The sequence below is a fragment of the Podarcis bocagei genome (genome assembly GCF_964188305.1).
Source record: "Podarcis bocagei genome assembly, chromosome: 16".
Lineage (NCBI taxonomy): Eukaryota > Metazoa > Chordata > Lepidosauria > Squamata > Lacertidae > Podarcis > Podarcis bocagei.
Genome location: NC_138142.1, coordinates 35,814,599 through 35,829,891, shown reverse-complemented (window position 1 = coordinate 35,829,891; position 15,293 = coordinate 35,814,599). Strand labels below are relative to the sequence as shown.

The 15,293-nt window shown below is 48.9% G+C and overlaps 1 protein-coding gene across 1 annotated transcript in view; it reads left to right on the top strand.

Annotated features, from left to right (window-relative positions):
* Window positions 1–13,287: 13,287 nt before the first annotated feature.
* LOC308575272 (cocaine- and amphetamine-regulated transcript protein-like) overlaps window positions 13,288–15,293 on the top strand; it is a 7,212-nt gene continuing 5,206 nt past the window's right edge. The window contains exon 1 of the mRNA XM_081173939.1: window positions 13,288–14,311. Within this exon, the coding sequence (XP_081030065.1) occupies window positions 14,174–14,311 (138 nt within the window). The 5' untranslated portion in view covers window positions 13,288–14,173. The remainder of the gene's footprint in view (window positions 14,312–15,293) is intronic.

Here is a 15,293-nt window from a genome sequence, read left to right as displayed (position 1 = left end):
TCTCCCAGTACGTTTCCGAGCACGATTCAAAGTGTTGGTGCTGACCTTTAAAGCCCTAAACGGCCTCGGTCCAGTATACCTGAAGGAGCGTCTCCACCCCCATCATTCTGCCCAGACGCTGAGATCCAGCGCCGAGGGCCTTCTGGCAGTTCCCTCACTGCGAGAAGTGAGGCTACAGGGAACCAGACAGAGGGCCTTCTTGGTAGTGGTGCCCGCCCTGTGGAACGCCCTCCCATCAGATGTCAAAGAGATAAATAATTACCTGACATTCAGAAGACATCTTAAGGCAGCCCTGTTCAGGGAAGTTTTTAATATGTAACGCTGTACTGTTTTTAACACTGATTGGGAGCCGCCCAGAGTGGCTGGGAAAACTCAGCCAGATGGGCGGGGTATAAATAATAAATTATTATTATTATTAATTATTTCTGGGGCATACTATCCAGTTTCATGACCCAGCTAGGATCCCCTCCAGGATGGCACAAGCAGCCTAAGATATCTAGTGGGGGGAACAGATTTTGAGGGAGCTCCCTGGCTGTTCTAGGGAGGCTAGAATTAGGGACTTTTTGTGTCAGTTTTGGCTAAGCCCCTGGGATGTACGGGGAAGCAATCAAGGAGAGCCACAGAGCATGCGCAGAGTGGATTCCCGCTCGCCTCTTGTTGCCAAGTTATATGCAACAAGCACAGGATCAGAGAAGTTGCTGCGTGGAGTTTAGGAGGACCTGCGAGCCCCAGCGTCTATCCCTCTCTCTCTCTCCATTTCTTAAAACATTGGAGATTTGGAGCTTGAAGTTTTAGGAAGGACAGGGCTGGAAGAAGAGGGTGCTGTGTTCTGCTGTTGGTTCTGCTATGATCTTGTGCCTTTAAGCCGGGGATAGGGTGCTGTTTTTGGCCAAAGGGAGACACACTGCCTTGTGAGTAACCCTTTGGGGGCTGCATGCCAATGGTAGGTGCGAAGGGAGGCAAGAATCGGAAACTCTTAGTTTTGTACAGTAGCCATGCATGCAAATCACCCCCAGTCCAGGCAAACCAGAAGGCTTCATTGCTGCTTGACGGTTTCCTATAGGTGGCTGGTTGGCTACTGTGAAAACAGGGCCTTTGGCAAGATCTAGTAGGGCTCGTCTTATGTTCCTAAGTTATGTTCTTAGCAGGGGTCAGCAAACTTTTTCAGCAGGGGGCCGGTCCACTGTCCCTCAGACCTTGTGGGGGGCTAGGCTATATTTTGGCAGGGGGGAAAGAACGAATTCCTATGCCCCACAAATAACCCAAAGATGTATTTTAAATAAAAACACACATTCTACTCATGTAAAAACAAGCTGATTCCCGGACCATCCACGGGTCAGATTTAGAAGGCGATTGGGCCGGGTCTGGCCCCTGGGTCTTAGGTTGCCTACCTATGTTCTTAAGACTACCCAGACAACTCAGCACAAAGGTGGCTGGGGTTTGTTTTGGGGGGGGGGGGAGAACAGGGTGGAAGAAAGAGGATGGCAGACGAAGCCTGCCTCAAAGATGAAATCATATCCCAGGAGAGTATTGCGGAAGGCACTCAAAAGGACCTGGCAAGACAAATGAGAAATAATCTCTGTTTTTTAGGCGGCGGTAGGGGAACGGGAGTGCAGAAGGTCTCATTTACAGAACCATCTCCCTCTCTTGAAATGAGCTCATCCCTTTACGGTGAGCCAAACGTAGATTACTGAACTTCCAAACGTAGATTACTGAACAGGGAGCCCTCGCCAAGTTCTGATGCTCAGGCCTTGGCCCCAGAGGACAAATCATAGAATCGTAGATTTGGAAGGGTCCCCGAGGGTCATCTAGTCCAACCCCCAGCAATGCAGGAATCTCAGCTAAAGCATCCATGGCAGGTGGCCGTCCAACCTCTGCTTAAAAACCTCCAAGGAAGGAGACTCCGCAACCTCCCGAAGGAGATCCTTTGACTGTCGAACTGCTCTTACTATCAGAAAGTTCTTCCTGATGTTTAGCCGGTGTCAGGAATCCAGGTTCCCAGCTTGATAACACAGTAAGCATAGCTAATTAAAAAGGAGGATTTATTGAAAAACAAACAGATAGCTCTGGACGGCTCTAGCAAAGACTCCGGCATCATCACTCAAGATGACCCTTCTGAAGACTCCTTCCGGCATCTCCAGCAGATATTGAACTTACGACCCTTACGTCTCTTGTTTTGCTTCCTGTCTAACAACCCTCCCATTCACCAACTCCTCGGATTTACTGGATCAGCTCCAACTTCTTCCAGTTCTGAGAGGCTGTGTCACGGTCCGGTTTACGGGTGATCAAAGTCCCGGCTGGGGACGTCGGGACCGGGGGCAAGATGGCGGGGTGGGAGCAGGAACGGGGGTCCAGAAGCCAGGAGTCAGGAAGCCAAGAGTCCGGGGGTCAGAGAGCAAGAAGGCACAAAGTCAGGGGTCCGAGGATCAAGAAGCAGGGAGTCAAGCCAAGGTTCAAGGATCAGGAAGCAAGAAGCCAAACGCAGCAAGGCAGGGAGTGTGTTGCTGTGGCAAAGAGCTGAAAGGAAAATGCTGACCTTATATCCCTTCCCAGCTCTTGCCACCAGGTGCTGTGAGTTACCAATCGGCCTCACCTGTGGGGTGTTGCCTCTTCAGAACAAACTTAGGAAGGCCCCAGTCCTGCATATTGGTCACAGGGCCTGGCTCCTACACACACACACCTAACAGGCTGTCTCTGATTTTATTTGCGCCTGATTGTGCTTCCGGCAAGCTTTGGCTGTGTTCTAGCCTGCTCTCAGCTATTGCCTTCTCTGTCAAGGTCAGAAAGAGCCGAGGTCTGCAGCTGCCAGCTCTCCCTTGTCTGACTAACATCAAAGCCACTCTGTTCCTGGCTGCTTTCTGCCGTTGGCTACAAACCTTCACTGGGAGCTGGCTCATTCCTGACAGCCGGAATCTCCTTTCTTGCAACTTGAAGCCACTGGTTCGAGTCCTACCATCCGGAGCAGGAGAAAACAAGCTTATTTCCTCTTCCATGGGGCAGTCCTTGAGATTTGAAGATGGCTATCCTATCTCCTCTCAGTCTCCTCTTTTCCACGCTAAACATGCACGGCTCCCTCCAGGGCCGATCTTTCTGGCCCACAGTCCTCATCCACTCCCACCTCTTCCCAGAACTACCCCCTTGCCCCTTCTCCACCCACCTTCCTTCGTACCCTCCTTGAATGTTTTTGCCTGGCTGGGGAGATCAGAACCGAAAGAAATCGCTGCCATATGAGGCCAGGCTCCTGTTCTCTCAGCGGCCACCCAGGAATCAGGATTCGAACCCAAGACCCCTCTCCCCTCCTACAGTGTCCAGCAACTGGTATTCAGAAGCATTACTGCCTCAGACCATGGAGACAGATCAGAGCCATTGTGGCTAGTGGTCATTGATAACCTTTTCCACAAATTTGTCCAATCCTCCTCCACAGCCATCCAAGTTGGTGGCAAGGAGTTCCGTAGCTTAGCTGTGGGGCTGTGTGAAGAAGGACTTTCTATTATCCATCCTGAATCTCAGAGATGGGTGTGAGTTGTCTGTAGAAACTAGCTGGGTTCAAATGGATCAGAGATCCAACGCCGAGGAAATAGAAACACGAGCTTCTCTTACAATCTGATCTGATAATCTTTATTGTCATTGTCCCATACAGAACAACGAAATTGAATTAATCTACATCAGACATTCAAAAACCCACAAGCCTGCTGTCCCAGCCTGGTTAGCCCCTGAAAACTCTGATACCCCATAATTGAATACAATATACTCACATAAAGACTACCTTACACTGCGTTTAAAACCAAAATTGCATTTGGATAGAAGCTGTTTCTCAGGCGGCTAGTCCTAGTCTTTATAACCCTGTACCTTCTTCCAGAAGGCAGAAGCTGAAAGAGATCATTTCCGGGGTGCGCACTATCCTGCACTATCTCTGCAGCTTTCTTATGACACCTGGAAGCATAGATTTGATCCAAGGTGGGAAGAGTGCACCCAATTATTCTCTCTGCAGTTTTTACAACCCTGGACAGCATTGTTTTTTCCCCTGACCGTGCAGCTCCCAAACCACACACACAGACCATAAGTTAATACACTCTCCACAGTACAATGGGAAAATGCCATCAACAGGTCCTTTGAGAGATTATTTTTCCGGAGGATTCTCAGAAAATATAACCTCTGCTGTGCTCTCTTCATCAGGTCTTTGCTGTTTTCTCCCCAGGCGAGAAGAGTGATTGACACTGGCTTATTGTAATGCGTAGCTCCTCCCATTTCTGCCCCCAGCCCCACTGAGGCATGTGGCTCTCAGGATAGTTGTCCAAGAGGAAATGTGGCCCCCGCGGGCTGAAAAAGCTTCTCATCCGTTTTCAGACACACACCCCAATCCAGCGCAGCACTGGGGTCTCCTTGCGAGGAATTCTCTCATACTCCTGAATCAAGGAGGGTGGGCCCCCCTGCACATGGACTGACCTGGAGAGGGAGTCAGTGGATCTGCCTGTGACCCAGAAGGTTGGTGGTTTGAGCCCACCCAGGGACGACTGGGGGCAAGATTCCTGCATTGCAGCAGGTCAGACTAGATCGGGGTAGGCAACCTAAGGCCCGGGGGCCGGATGCGGCTCAATCGCCTTCTCAGTCCCGCCGGAATCAGCGTGTTTTTACATGAGTAGGATGTGTCCTTTTATTTAAAATGCATCTCTGGGTTATTTGTGGGGCATAGGAATTCATTCTTCTTTTTTTCCAAAATATAGTCCGGCCCTCCACATGGTCTGAGGGACAGTGGACCGGCCCCCTGCTGAAAAAGGTTGCTGACCCCTGGACTAGATCATGGGTAGGCAAACTAAGGCGCAGGGGCCGGATCCAGCCCAATTGCATTCTAAATCCTGCCCACGGACAGTCCGGGAATCAGCGTGTTTTTACATGAGTAGAATGTGCCCTTTTATTTAAAATGCATTTCTGGGTTATTTGTGGGGCATAGGAATTCATTCATTCCCCCCACCCCAAAATATAGCCCGGCCCCCCACAAGGTCTGAGGGACAGTGAAAAGGTATGCTGACCCCTGGACTAGATGAAACTCAGGGTCCCTTCCAACTCTATGATTCTACTGTATTTTATTCGTTCTGCAGCTGAACCGCTCTCAATATTGGGAAGTTTCTCCTGCCTAATGTTCAACCGAAATCCGCTCCACTGACATTTCTACTCCCTTGGGTTTAATCCTACCCCCCAGAGAGACCTCGTCTGCCTCATGCAAGACAGCTGCTTGTGCGTATTTTATTTCCCCATTTCCATATTTTCCCGTTAAAAGCACAGGAGCAACACTGTGTGTGTGTGTGTGTATAATGCTCTGACAAGCAGGGTTGCCAGCTTCTGAGCCAGCCGCTGCTCCTGTGCTCCCACAGTGTCAAAAAACCACACCACATGTGAGCTCCATGCCTGTGATCAGCTTCGGCCCAGCCTCTGTTAAAGACACAGGAGCAAAGCAGTCAGGTTTACTTCCTGGTCAGTTGGCAACTCTGCAGAGACGCCCGCAATGTCGTCTTCATGTAAATAAAATTGGTAACAGAGCTTGATTGATTCTTTCAGGCCATGTTTCCGTTTTACAATATGTCCTCACCTGCCGCCGCCCCCCTGGTTTATTGCGGAAGTTTCTTGACGCATCACCCCCACAACGACATCACCGCTGCGCTGCCGTATCGTGTAATTGTTGTATAGATCTGACGGGTCCTTATTATCTCACGAAGACAAATGTCAAGCATGGCAGGCAATAATATAAAAGCTGCTTGCGCCTGACGTCTTGCATCGCTCACTCCCAAACCCTTGGCCGAGAAAGGCGTAGGAGTCCTCATTAGTTGCTTCTGCAAAGGACTTGACTCATTTTCAAGATCAGGGTGGAGGAGAAATCAATCAAGTCTCTCCACTACGAGGACATTGATCCACAAGCCCCACGTTTGTGGCGGAACATTTTAATGAGGCAAGGCCCTGGATGGAAGCGACAATGGGTGATCTCATTCAGGGGGTGGGTCTCTTGACAACCTGTTCAGGAAGATCCAGGGTAGGGGGCAGAAATCTGATTTGGCTCGCACCGGAAGGCGAATTGTCACAGTCCGGTTCACTGGCGATCAAAGTCCGGGCTGGGGATGTCGGGACCGGGGGCAAGATGGCGGGGTGGGAGCAGGAACGGGAGTCCAGAAGCCAGGAGTCACGAAGTCAGGGGTCCGAGGATCAAGAAGCGAGGAGTCAAGCAGCCAAACGTAGCAAGGCAGGGAACGTGTTGCTGTGGCAAAGAGCCAAAGGGAAAATGCTGACCTTATATCCCTTCCCGGCTTTGGCCACCAGGTGCTGTGAGTTACCAATCGGTCTCACCTGTGTGGCCGCACCTTGCCTCTCCAGAACAAACTTAGGAAGGCCCCAGTCCTGCGAAGTCCTACTGATCACAGGGCCTGGCTCCTGCATGCACTCCTCACCCAAATCTTGACTCATTCATGCTTTCCAAAATGGTGCGCAAACAGAAACACAGCCATCCTTCAATATCTGGATTTTGTAGTGCCGTCCTCCTGCCGAGTCATGTATACAAAGATGTATATACGGGAGCAAAGCGTGCCTAAGAATGCATATAATATTGGAAACGGGATACAGAAAGACATTATATTGCAGAAAACTGCCTTGTGGGAATTTCTGTGTGTTTGGCAAGACTGCGTGCAGAACAAATGTGTAGATGACGAGAAATTTGCACTAAAAGGGACAGCGAGGTCAGCGACAGAGGTCCTGAGAGGTTGAAATGTTACACAACCGGCATGGTGTGTTGACATTTCTGAGGTCAGGTCTGCCTGTCCGTTTCTCCTGTTGCATACGGACCATCCTCTTGACCTGCTGAGGAGGCAGAGGGGGGCTCATGGCAGGGGGGGCATCGATCTCATTGTATGCCAAGCAGGTGAATGAATCAGAATCATAGAATCATAGAGTTGGAAGAGACCACAAGGGCCATCGAGTCCAACCCCCTGCCAAGCAGGAAACACCATCAGAGGACTCCTGACATATGGTTGTCAAGCCTCTGCTTAAAGACCTCCAAAGTAGGAGACTCCACCACACTCCTTGGCAGAAAATTCCACTGCCGAACAGCTCTTACTGTCAGGAAGTTCTTCCTAATGTTTAGGTGGAATCTTCTTTCTTGTAGTTTGGATCCATTGCTCCGTGTCCGCTTCTCTGGAGCAGCAGAAAACAACCTTTCTCCCTCCTCTATGTGACATCCTTTTATATATTTGAACATGGCTATCATATCACCCCTTAACCTCCTCTTCTCCAGGCTAAACATGCCCAGCTCCCTTAGCCGTTCCTCATAAGGCATCGTTTCCAGGCCTTTGACCATTTTGGTTGCCCTCCTCTGGACACGTTCCAGTTTGTCAGTGTCCTTCTTGAACTGTGGTGCCCAGAACTGGACACAGTACTCCAGGTGAGGTCTGACCAGAGCATGAACCTTTGCCCCTATGGATGACACGCTGAGGTCTGGTAACCGTGTTTCCAGAGTTGGCCCAAGGACAGAGTTGCCAGCTGGGTCTCCATTTCCCATCAGCCCCAGTCTGGGAGTTGGAGTCCAGCAACATCTGGAAGGTCACCCTTGTCCAAGACACACATCCCAGCCAATCAGGGATCACGCATTTAAATGCGTTTGCAGAGTTGTGAAGCAGCCGAGGCCATCCCCGGCCTCTCTGACTACCAAAGGAATACAAGTGACACTGACACAAAAACCCACACATACACTAAGTAGAATAGAAGCAGTGCCACCCCACTCACCATTCCCCCCTCCACCTCTTCCCCCGTTTTCTTCCTAATGTAACACTAATGTCTCAACAAATGGAACTGATTGGTAAAATTGACATTGCACATATTTTTGTAAACCAAGAAATCTTTAATAAAAATATATTTGAAAAAAATAAATTGCAGACCAATACAGTGGGTGAGGGGTGAATGGATAGGATATATAAATCCAATTATAACCAAGAACCAAAACAAACCATATCTTCATCAAATCATGTGTTGTTTAGTCGTGTCCGACTCTTGGTGACCCCCTGGACCAGAGCACACCAGGCACTCCTGTCTTCAACTGCTTCCCCCAGTTTGGTCAGACTCATGTTTGTAGCTTCGAGAACACTGTCCAGCCATCTCGTCCTCCGTCTTCCCCTTCTCCTTGTGCCCTCCATCTTTCCCAACATCAGGGTCTTTTCCAGGGAGTCTTCTCTTCTCATGAAGTGGCCAAAGTCTTGGAGTCTCAGCTTCAGGATCTGTCCTTCCAGTGAGCACTCAGGGCTGATTTCCTTCAGAATGGATCAGTTTGATCTTCTTGCAGTCCATGGGACTCTCAAGAGTCTCCTCCAGCACCATAATTCAAAAGCATCAATTCTTCGGCCATCAGCCTTCTTGATGTTCCAGCTCTCACTTCCATACATCACTACTGGGAAAACCATGGCTTTCACTGTACGGACCTTTGTTGGCAAGGTGATGTCTCTGCTTTTTAAGATGCTGTTTAGGTTTGTCATTGCTTTTCTCCCAAGAAGCAGGCGTCTTTTAATTTCATGACTGCTGTCACCATCTGCAGTGATCACGGAGCCCAAGAAAGTAAAATCTCTCACTGCCTCCATTTCTTCCCCTTCTATTTGTCGGAAGTGATGGGCCCAGTGGCCATGATCTTTGTTTTTTTGATGTTGAGCTTCAGACCATATTTTGCACTCTCCTCTTTCACCCTCATTAAAAGGTTCTTTAATTCCTCCTCACTTTCTGCCATCAAGGTTGTGTCATCTGCATATCTGAAGTTGTTGATATTTCTTCTGGCAATCTTAATTCCGGCTTGGGATTCATCCAGCCCAGCCTTTTACATGATGAATTCTGCATATAAGTTAAATAAGCAGGGAGACAATATACAGCCTTGTGGTACCCCTTTCCCAATTTAAACAGCTATTCAAACAAACAAACAAACAAACAAACAAACAAACTCTTTGGCCGGTTAAAACCCTATACAGAGATGGGGAAGTTGCAGCCCTCCAGATGTTGCTGGAATATCAGCCCTTGCCAGTATGGCCCAATCATCAGGGATGATGGGATTTGTAGTCCATGGGGAGGACCCCATGGGTTTGAATGTCCACTGCATCTTTCCTCAAAGGGCGTCTGGAACAAGTGTGTCTTCAGTGCCCGTTCGGAGGCCTGTGAGGAAGCAGCCATCTGCGCTCCTGGGAGAAGGAATTCCATATCTGTGGAGCCACCACCAAGAAGGCCCCCTCTCTTTACATTCCTAGCTGCAGGGGGCGCTCTAGAGAGCCACCCAGCCTGCAGCAGCAGAGCTGCAGGTCCTGTAATCTGGATGAATTTCCTGCTTCTGGCAGGATGTGATTAATCCTAATCCTCTGGAGGAGTCCATGATTATGGTTTTGTCCATCCCTTATGTAATCACCCACATGTCAGAAGCCTGCTCTTGGCAGAGGGAGGCAGAGTAAATAGGTCAGGGAACAGTGTGTGAGGAATGGGGGGGGCAACAACAGAACGACTGGTAGAAATGAGGCAAGATTTACTTAGAGGTGATGGTAGTTTGGGGGATGTTGTTGTTAAATTAATCTCCCTACCTACACCAACAAAAAAAGAATTTAAAACAATGACCTACTGGATTCCATATAAACAGAGTGGGGGAAACTTCTGTGGATTTAAAAAACGGACAGTAGTATATAAACCAATGGCTTTCAGAAATATAAAATCCTATAAAGCTGGCAGGATTTTCTCAATCCAGGCCTTTTCTTTAGGACATTTACATAGAATCATAGAACTGTAGAGTTGGAAGGGATTCCAAAGTTCATTTAGTCAAACCTTCTGCAACACAGGAATCACAGCTAAATTTCAGAACATCATAAATTCTCCTGCCCGCCCCTCAAATATGTCCTATAAACATCCTTGCTCAGACCTGCGCTTTTAGAATTTTGGATCATTACATAGGGAAAAGATAGCTATGTGCCATTTTTGCCATATCAACTGCCAAATTGACAGTGGCACTAAACCAGGCATAGGCAAACTCGGCCCTCCAGATGTTTTGGGACTACAACTCCCATCATCCCTAGCCAACAGGGCCAGCGGTCAGGGATGATGGGAGTTGTAGTCCCAAAACATCTGGAGGGCCGAGTCTGCCTATGCCTGCACTAAACCATCTCAGTTATTCTGGCAATCTGCATCCTTGCTTCCTGGCCAAAGCTAGCAGTCCTTTTGCCATCTTTTGCTCCTGTTTTCACACACCTGCAAGCAAGCCAGGCAGAAATTCAACAGGTCAGGCTTTCCCCTTCCACAGCACAGTCACACTGATGAGTGAAGCTTCCCCGCTTGCATTTATGCCTGCCAGACGGCCTTTAAAAGACACAGGAGTCCTGCTGTGAAAGGACAAAGCTAACAACCGATTTTCCTTTCCCCATCTCACAAAGCAAAACAATACCACCAGGAGAGTTGCCAATCAACCTTCTTGTGCCTTGAACAAGTGGCTTGATGTGTTCAGAGAGCAAGATTTCAGAGCATGGAAACTGGATCTGATGGTTTAACGTACTTGCTTCCCGCCGGAAGGCTTATAGTGTTATCTGAGACAAGGCCCTCCCAAGCCGGCTTTTAAGACACAAAGTGAAGATGAAATCAATTCATTAAAAGGATAATGAGCCTAACAACACCCTAGAGTCCGGCACAGCAAGTCCAGTAGAAACAATTCCAAACAATTTAAAACAGAGGAAGCAACAGCAAAATCAATAGCAGAGCCACAACAGCAACTTTTAACTCAGGGTTGAGGAGTCTCAGGCGCTGCGGTGGGGCAAATCATCCCCCCCAAAAAATCCTTTTTATCAGGCCCTCGGGACTCTCCTAGATCAAACCTGCTTCACATACCCCTCGGGGTTTTTTGGCTGGCTGGACTTTATCCTTGAACTGTGACAACGCCACTTGCATACCCTCCAACATTTCTCTGATGAAAATAGGGACATCCCATTCCATAATGGTATTTATACCCCACACATCTTACTAGGTTGCCCCAGCCACTCTGGGCGGCTTCCAACATATATAAAAACATAATAAGACATTAAACATTTTTTAAAAATCCTTCCCTATACAGGATTGCCTTCAGGCGGCTCGGGGGTCAGATAACTCCATACCCTCCAACATTTCTCCAATTAAAATGGGGACATCCTAAGGACATCCCACTTTTTGACCCTGGCCCCTCCCACCACAAACATGCGGCCCCCCAGAATGTTTTCCATGAGGAAAATGCCCTCGTGCTGAGGAAAGTTACCCCAGCCCTCCTTGAACTAGGAGGGATTTTCAAGGCCTGATGAAAACTGGGTGGGGAAGGGGCTGAGATGCCCATCTCTCTCACAGGACAGAATTTCACTAGTACAGGGTCCATCGGAAAGGGCGGCCTGTTTCTCTCTGTGCCCCAAACTCCTGTACAGTGGTACCTCGGGTTACAGACGCTTCAGGTTACAGACTCCGCTAACCCAGAAACAGTACCTCGGGTTAAGAACTTTGCTTCAGGATGAGAACAGAAATCGCATGATGGTGGCGCGGCAGCAGCGGGAGGCCCCATTAGCTAAAGTGGTACCTCAGGTTAAGAACAGTTTCAGGTTAAGAACGGACCTCCAGAACGAGTTAAGTTCTTAACCTGAGGTACCACTGTAGTTAAATCACTGAAGGTTGAATTGGCAAGCTTAACTGGCAGAATAACAAACTGGTTCATTTAATATGGCAATTACCGTAACTTGACAGAGGGGCAAACTGGCTCATTTAATATGGCAACCTTAACTGGCAAAAGGCACGATCCTGATCCCTGATTTCCACCTCCCTCCCAATAACAAGGATTACTTTGCTTCGAAAGTGTGTGTGTGTTTGTGTGTGTGTGAAGCCTTGGAACATCATTAAATGTTTTCTGAAGAAAGCAAAGCTCAAACTGTCAAAAGGATAAATGGATAGAGATTAACGTACAAGGCAAGGGAGTTTAGCCAGAGGGAAACTTAAGGCAGAGCAGGAGGGGGGGGAGCAGGACAGGTGGGTGGGTGGATGGATTACAAACAGATCTTCTCTTTTCTTGCCTTTTAATTGCTGCTTCAGAGACAGAAACCAACCAGTGAGCTGTTCTGGGTAGCATCCATTCTCACCCCTACCTGGAAATGCCATTTGGGACCGAACCTGAGACCTTCTACGTATAAAAAACAGTGACTCTGGCACTGACCCACAATCCTTTCCGTAAAAACTAAAGAAGGATATTGATAAGCTGGAAGGTGCGCAGAGGAGGGCGACCAAGACTGGCTAAGAGTCTGGAAACCAAGCCTTATGAGGAACGGTTGAAGGAGCTGGGCATGTTTAGCCTGGAAAAGGGGAGACTGCGGGAGATATGATAGCCGTCTTCAGAGATCTCAAGGGCTGTCCCATAGAACAGGCACGTCCAACGGGTAGATTGTGATCTCTTGGTAGATTGTGGGGTGTTCCTGGTAGATCTCTGGTCCCTCAGGGATCACCTTCCCCACACAATAAAAAAATAAAAAAGAATTTTAAAAAAAGCTCAGCCGCTCTGGCTTCCTAAGAAAAGCTAAACAACAAATATATAAAAGGATGTCACATAGAGGAGGGAGAAAGGTTGTTTTCTGCTGCTCCAGAGAAGCGGACACGGAGCAATGGATCCAAACTACAAGAAAGAAGACTCCACCTAAACATTAGGAAGAACTTCCTGACAGTAAGAGCTGTTCGACAGTGGAATTTGCTGCCAAGGAGTGTGGTGGAGTCTCCTACTTTGGAGGTCTTTAAGCAGAGGCTTGACAACCATATGTCAGGAGTGCTCTGATGGTGTTTCCTGCTTGGCAGGGGGTTGGACTCGATGGCCCTTGTGGTCTCTTCCAATTCCAACTCTATGATTCTATGAACTTTGCCTTTCCAAAAAAAGCTCAGCAACTTTTGCTTCCTAGCAAAAAAAGTGGATTATCAGATTAAGGTCCACTATTTGACTGCAGATTCAGGACCCTCAGCTGTGTGTTTTATATAATCGACTTTTTATTATGTTCTGTGTATATCGCAATGCTCATTCAGTTTCATTCATTCATATATTCATATATCTTTGCTTCCTAAAAAAGCAACAACTCAACAACATTGATCCATCAAACGACAATGGGTAGATCACTGCCAGTTTTTTATACTGTGAGTGGATCCATCTGTCATGGATTCTTTAGCTGAGGGTTGGACTAAATGACCCTCCAACTCTACAATTCTATGACTCTAAGGATCTAGTCTTCATGGTTCTGAATAAAGGGCTGCTTTCCAGAGGGACATAGGTAGTTGCTTCCTACCGAAGCAGACCATTGATCCATCCAGCTCAGAATTACCTACACTGACTGGCAGCAGCTCTCCAAGGCTTCAGACAAGCCCTAGCTGAGGATTGAACCCAGGCCCTTCTGTATGCAAAGCAAGTGTTCTAGATATTCAATACAGGAGGGCATAGGGAGGGAGAGAGGGAGAACGAAGACAGATAAACAAGGCTAGGATTTCTAAGCGCTTTTGGACACAGCGACGCTCTCCAGCAATGATTAATTCTAATAATAACAGGACAGAATAATAGCAGATCATTAGGCTCAGAGATGCTGGGGGAGGCACATCAGAATCAATGGTTATTGGGCGGGGGAACGAGCTAATTCCCAGCCCATTCTGCTCCCAGCAAAGCGCTGGGCCCCCGGCCAAGATGATGGATGAGGCTCTCTGCTCAATCTAATGCCTCCCGCCGCTTGCCAAAATTGCAATTTGCAGAGTAAACCTCTGATAAATAGTCAGCCAGAGGGGGGGCCCTCTCCTGCTTAAGCACCCCACGCAGCGCCCACCCCTGGGGGGTGCCAACAGCAATTTTGCACCCAGCTGTGCGCCTAGCTCTCTTCCTCACACCCACCCACCACTTCCACATGTCTCCCCTCCCCTCCTGTGGGGACACAGGCTGAGGGGGGGGCACCTCACTCCCCTCTCTTCCCAAGACAACCCCCACCCCTCCGCCTGGCTCGGAAGCTGACAGGCTCGCTCGCTCTCCTGCTAAGCCAGAAAAAACAGGCATCAGACTTCAGCACTGTGGACAGCTCCTGTGGCTCTGAGCTCACAGTCTCTGTCTTGCTCTCTCTCTCAGCCCTGAGCTTTCAGCTTGCTCTTTCGGATCCTGTCCACAATGGACCGCTCCCAGTTGGGCTCAGTGGCCTTCCTGCTCTGCCTGATTTGGGCGGCACACAGAAGTCTTGTCACAGCCAGCCGGGCACCCCAAGAATTCCCGTTCAAGCATGCTTACCAGGCGCACGAGAAGGAGCTGGTGAGTAAAAGAGGCGAGGTCTGCGGGTGGTCCCCGTCCATGGGCTGCCACGGTGCAGGGGGGCCGCGGATAAATTGCACCTGGTGGGCAAGGATGCGCAGAGGGGTTCGAGAGCCCCATAGGCAACCCTCCCTGGCATAATTGTAGAGTAGAGAAGGGTCCCCCAGGGTCATCTAAGTCGAACCCTCTCTGCTATGCGGGAAGAGCAGCTTAAAAGAATTTGAAAACCTCCCAGCAGAGTTCTGAGTTAGCCCGTTCCCCCGTCAAACGGCTTTTCCCGTCAGAAAGTTTCCCCAAAAAAAATGTTTAGTCGGAATCTCCTCTCTTGTGATTTGAATGTGCTGGTTCAGGTCCTACGCTCCGGAGCAGCAGGAAAGACGCTTGCTCCATCTTCCATCCTTTGAGATATTTGGAGTTGACTATCTCATGACACCAATTCCCAAACACTGGTACCCAAGGATATTCACCGCCAGGGCAAAACAGATGTCCGCTTAATGGATTTGTGGCATAGAGCAGAACCAGTGGGATTTGTTGCACATCCCTATACAGTGGTACATCGGGTCACAGACGCTTCAGGTTTCAGTCGCTTCAGGTTACAGACTCCGCTAACCCAGAAATAATACCTCAGGTTAAGAACTTTGCTTCAGGATGAGAACAGAAATCATGTGGCGACAGCACAGCGGCAACGGGAGGCCCCATTAGCTAAAGTGGTTGTTGTTGTTTAGTCATTTAGTCATGTCCGACTCTTTGTGACCCCCTGGACCAGAGCACGCCAGGCCCTCCTGTCTTCCACTGCCTCCCGCAGTTTGGTCAAACCCATGCTGGTAGCTTGGAGAACACTGTCCAACCATCTTGCCCCCTGTCATCCCCTTCTCCTTGTGCCCTCCATCTTTCCCAACATCAGGGTCTTTTCCAGGGAGTCTTCTCTTCTCATGATGTGGCCAAAGTATTGGAGCCTCAACTTCATGATCTGTCCTTCCAG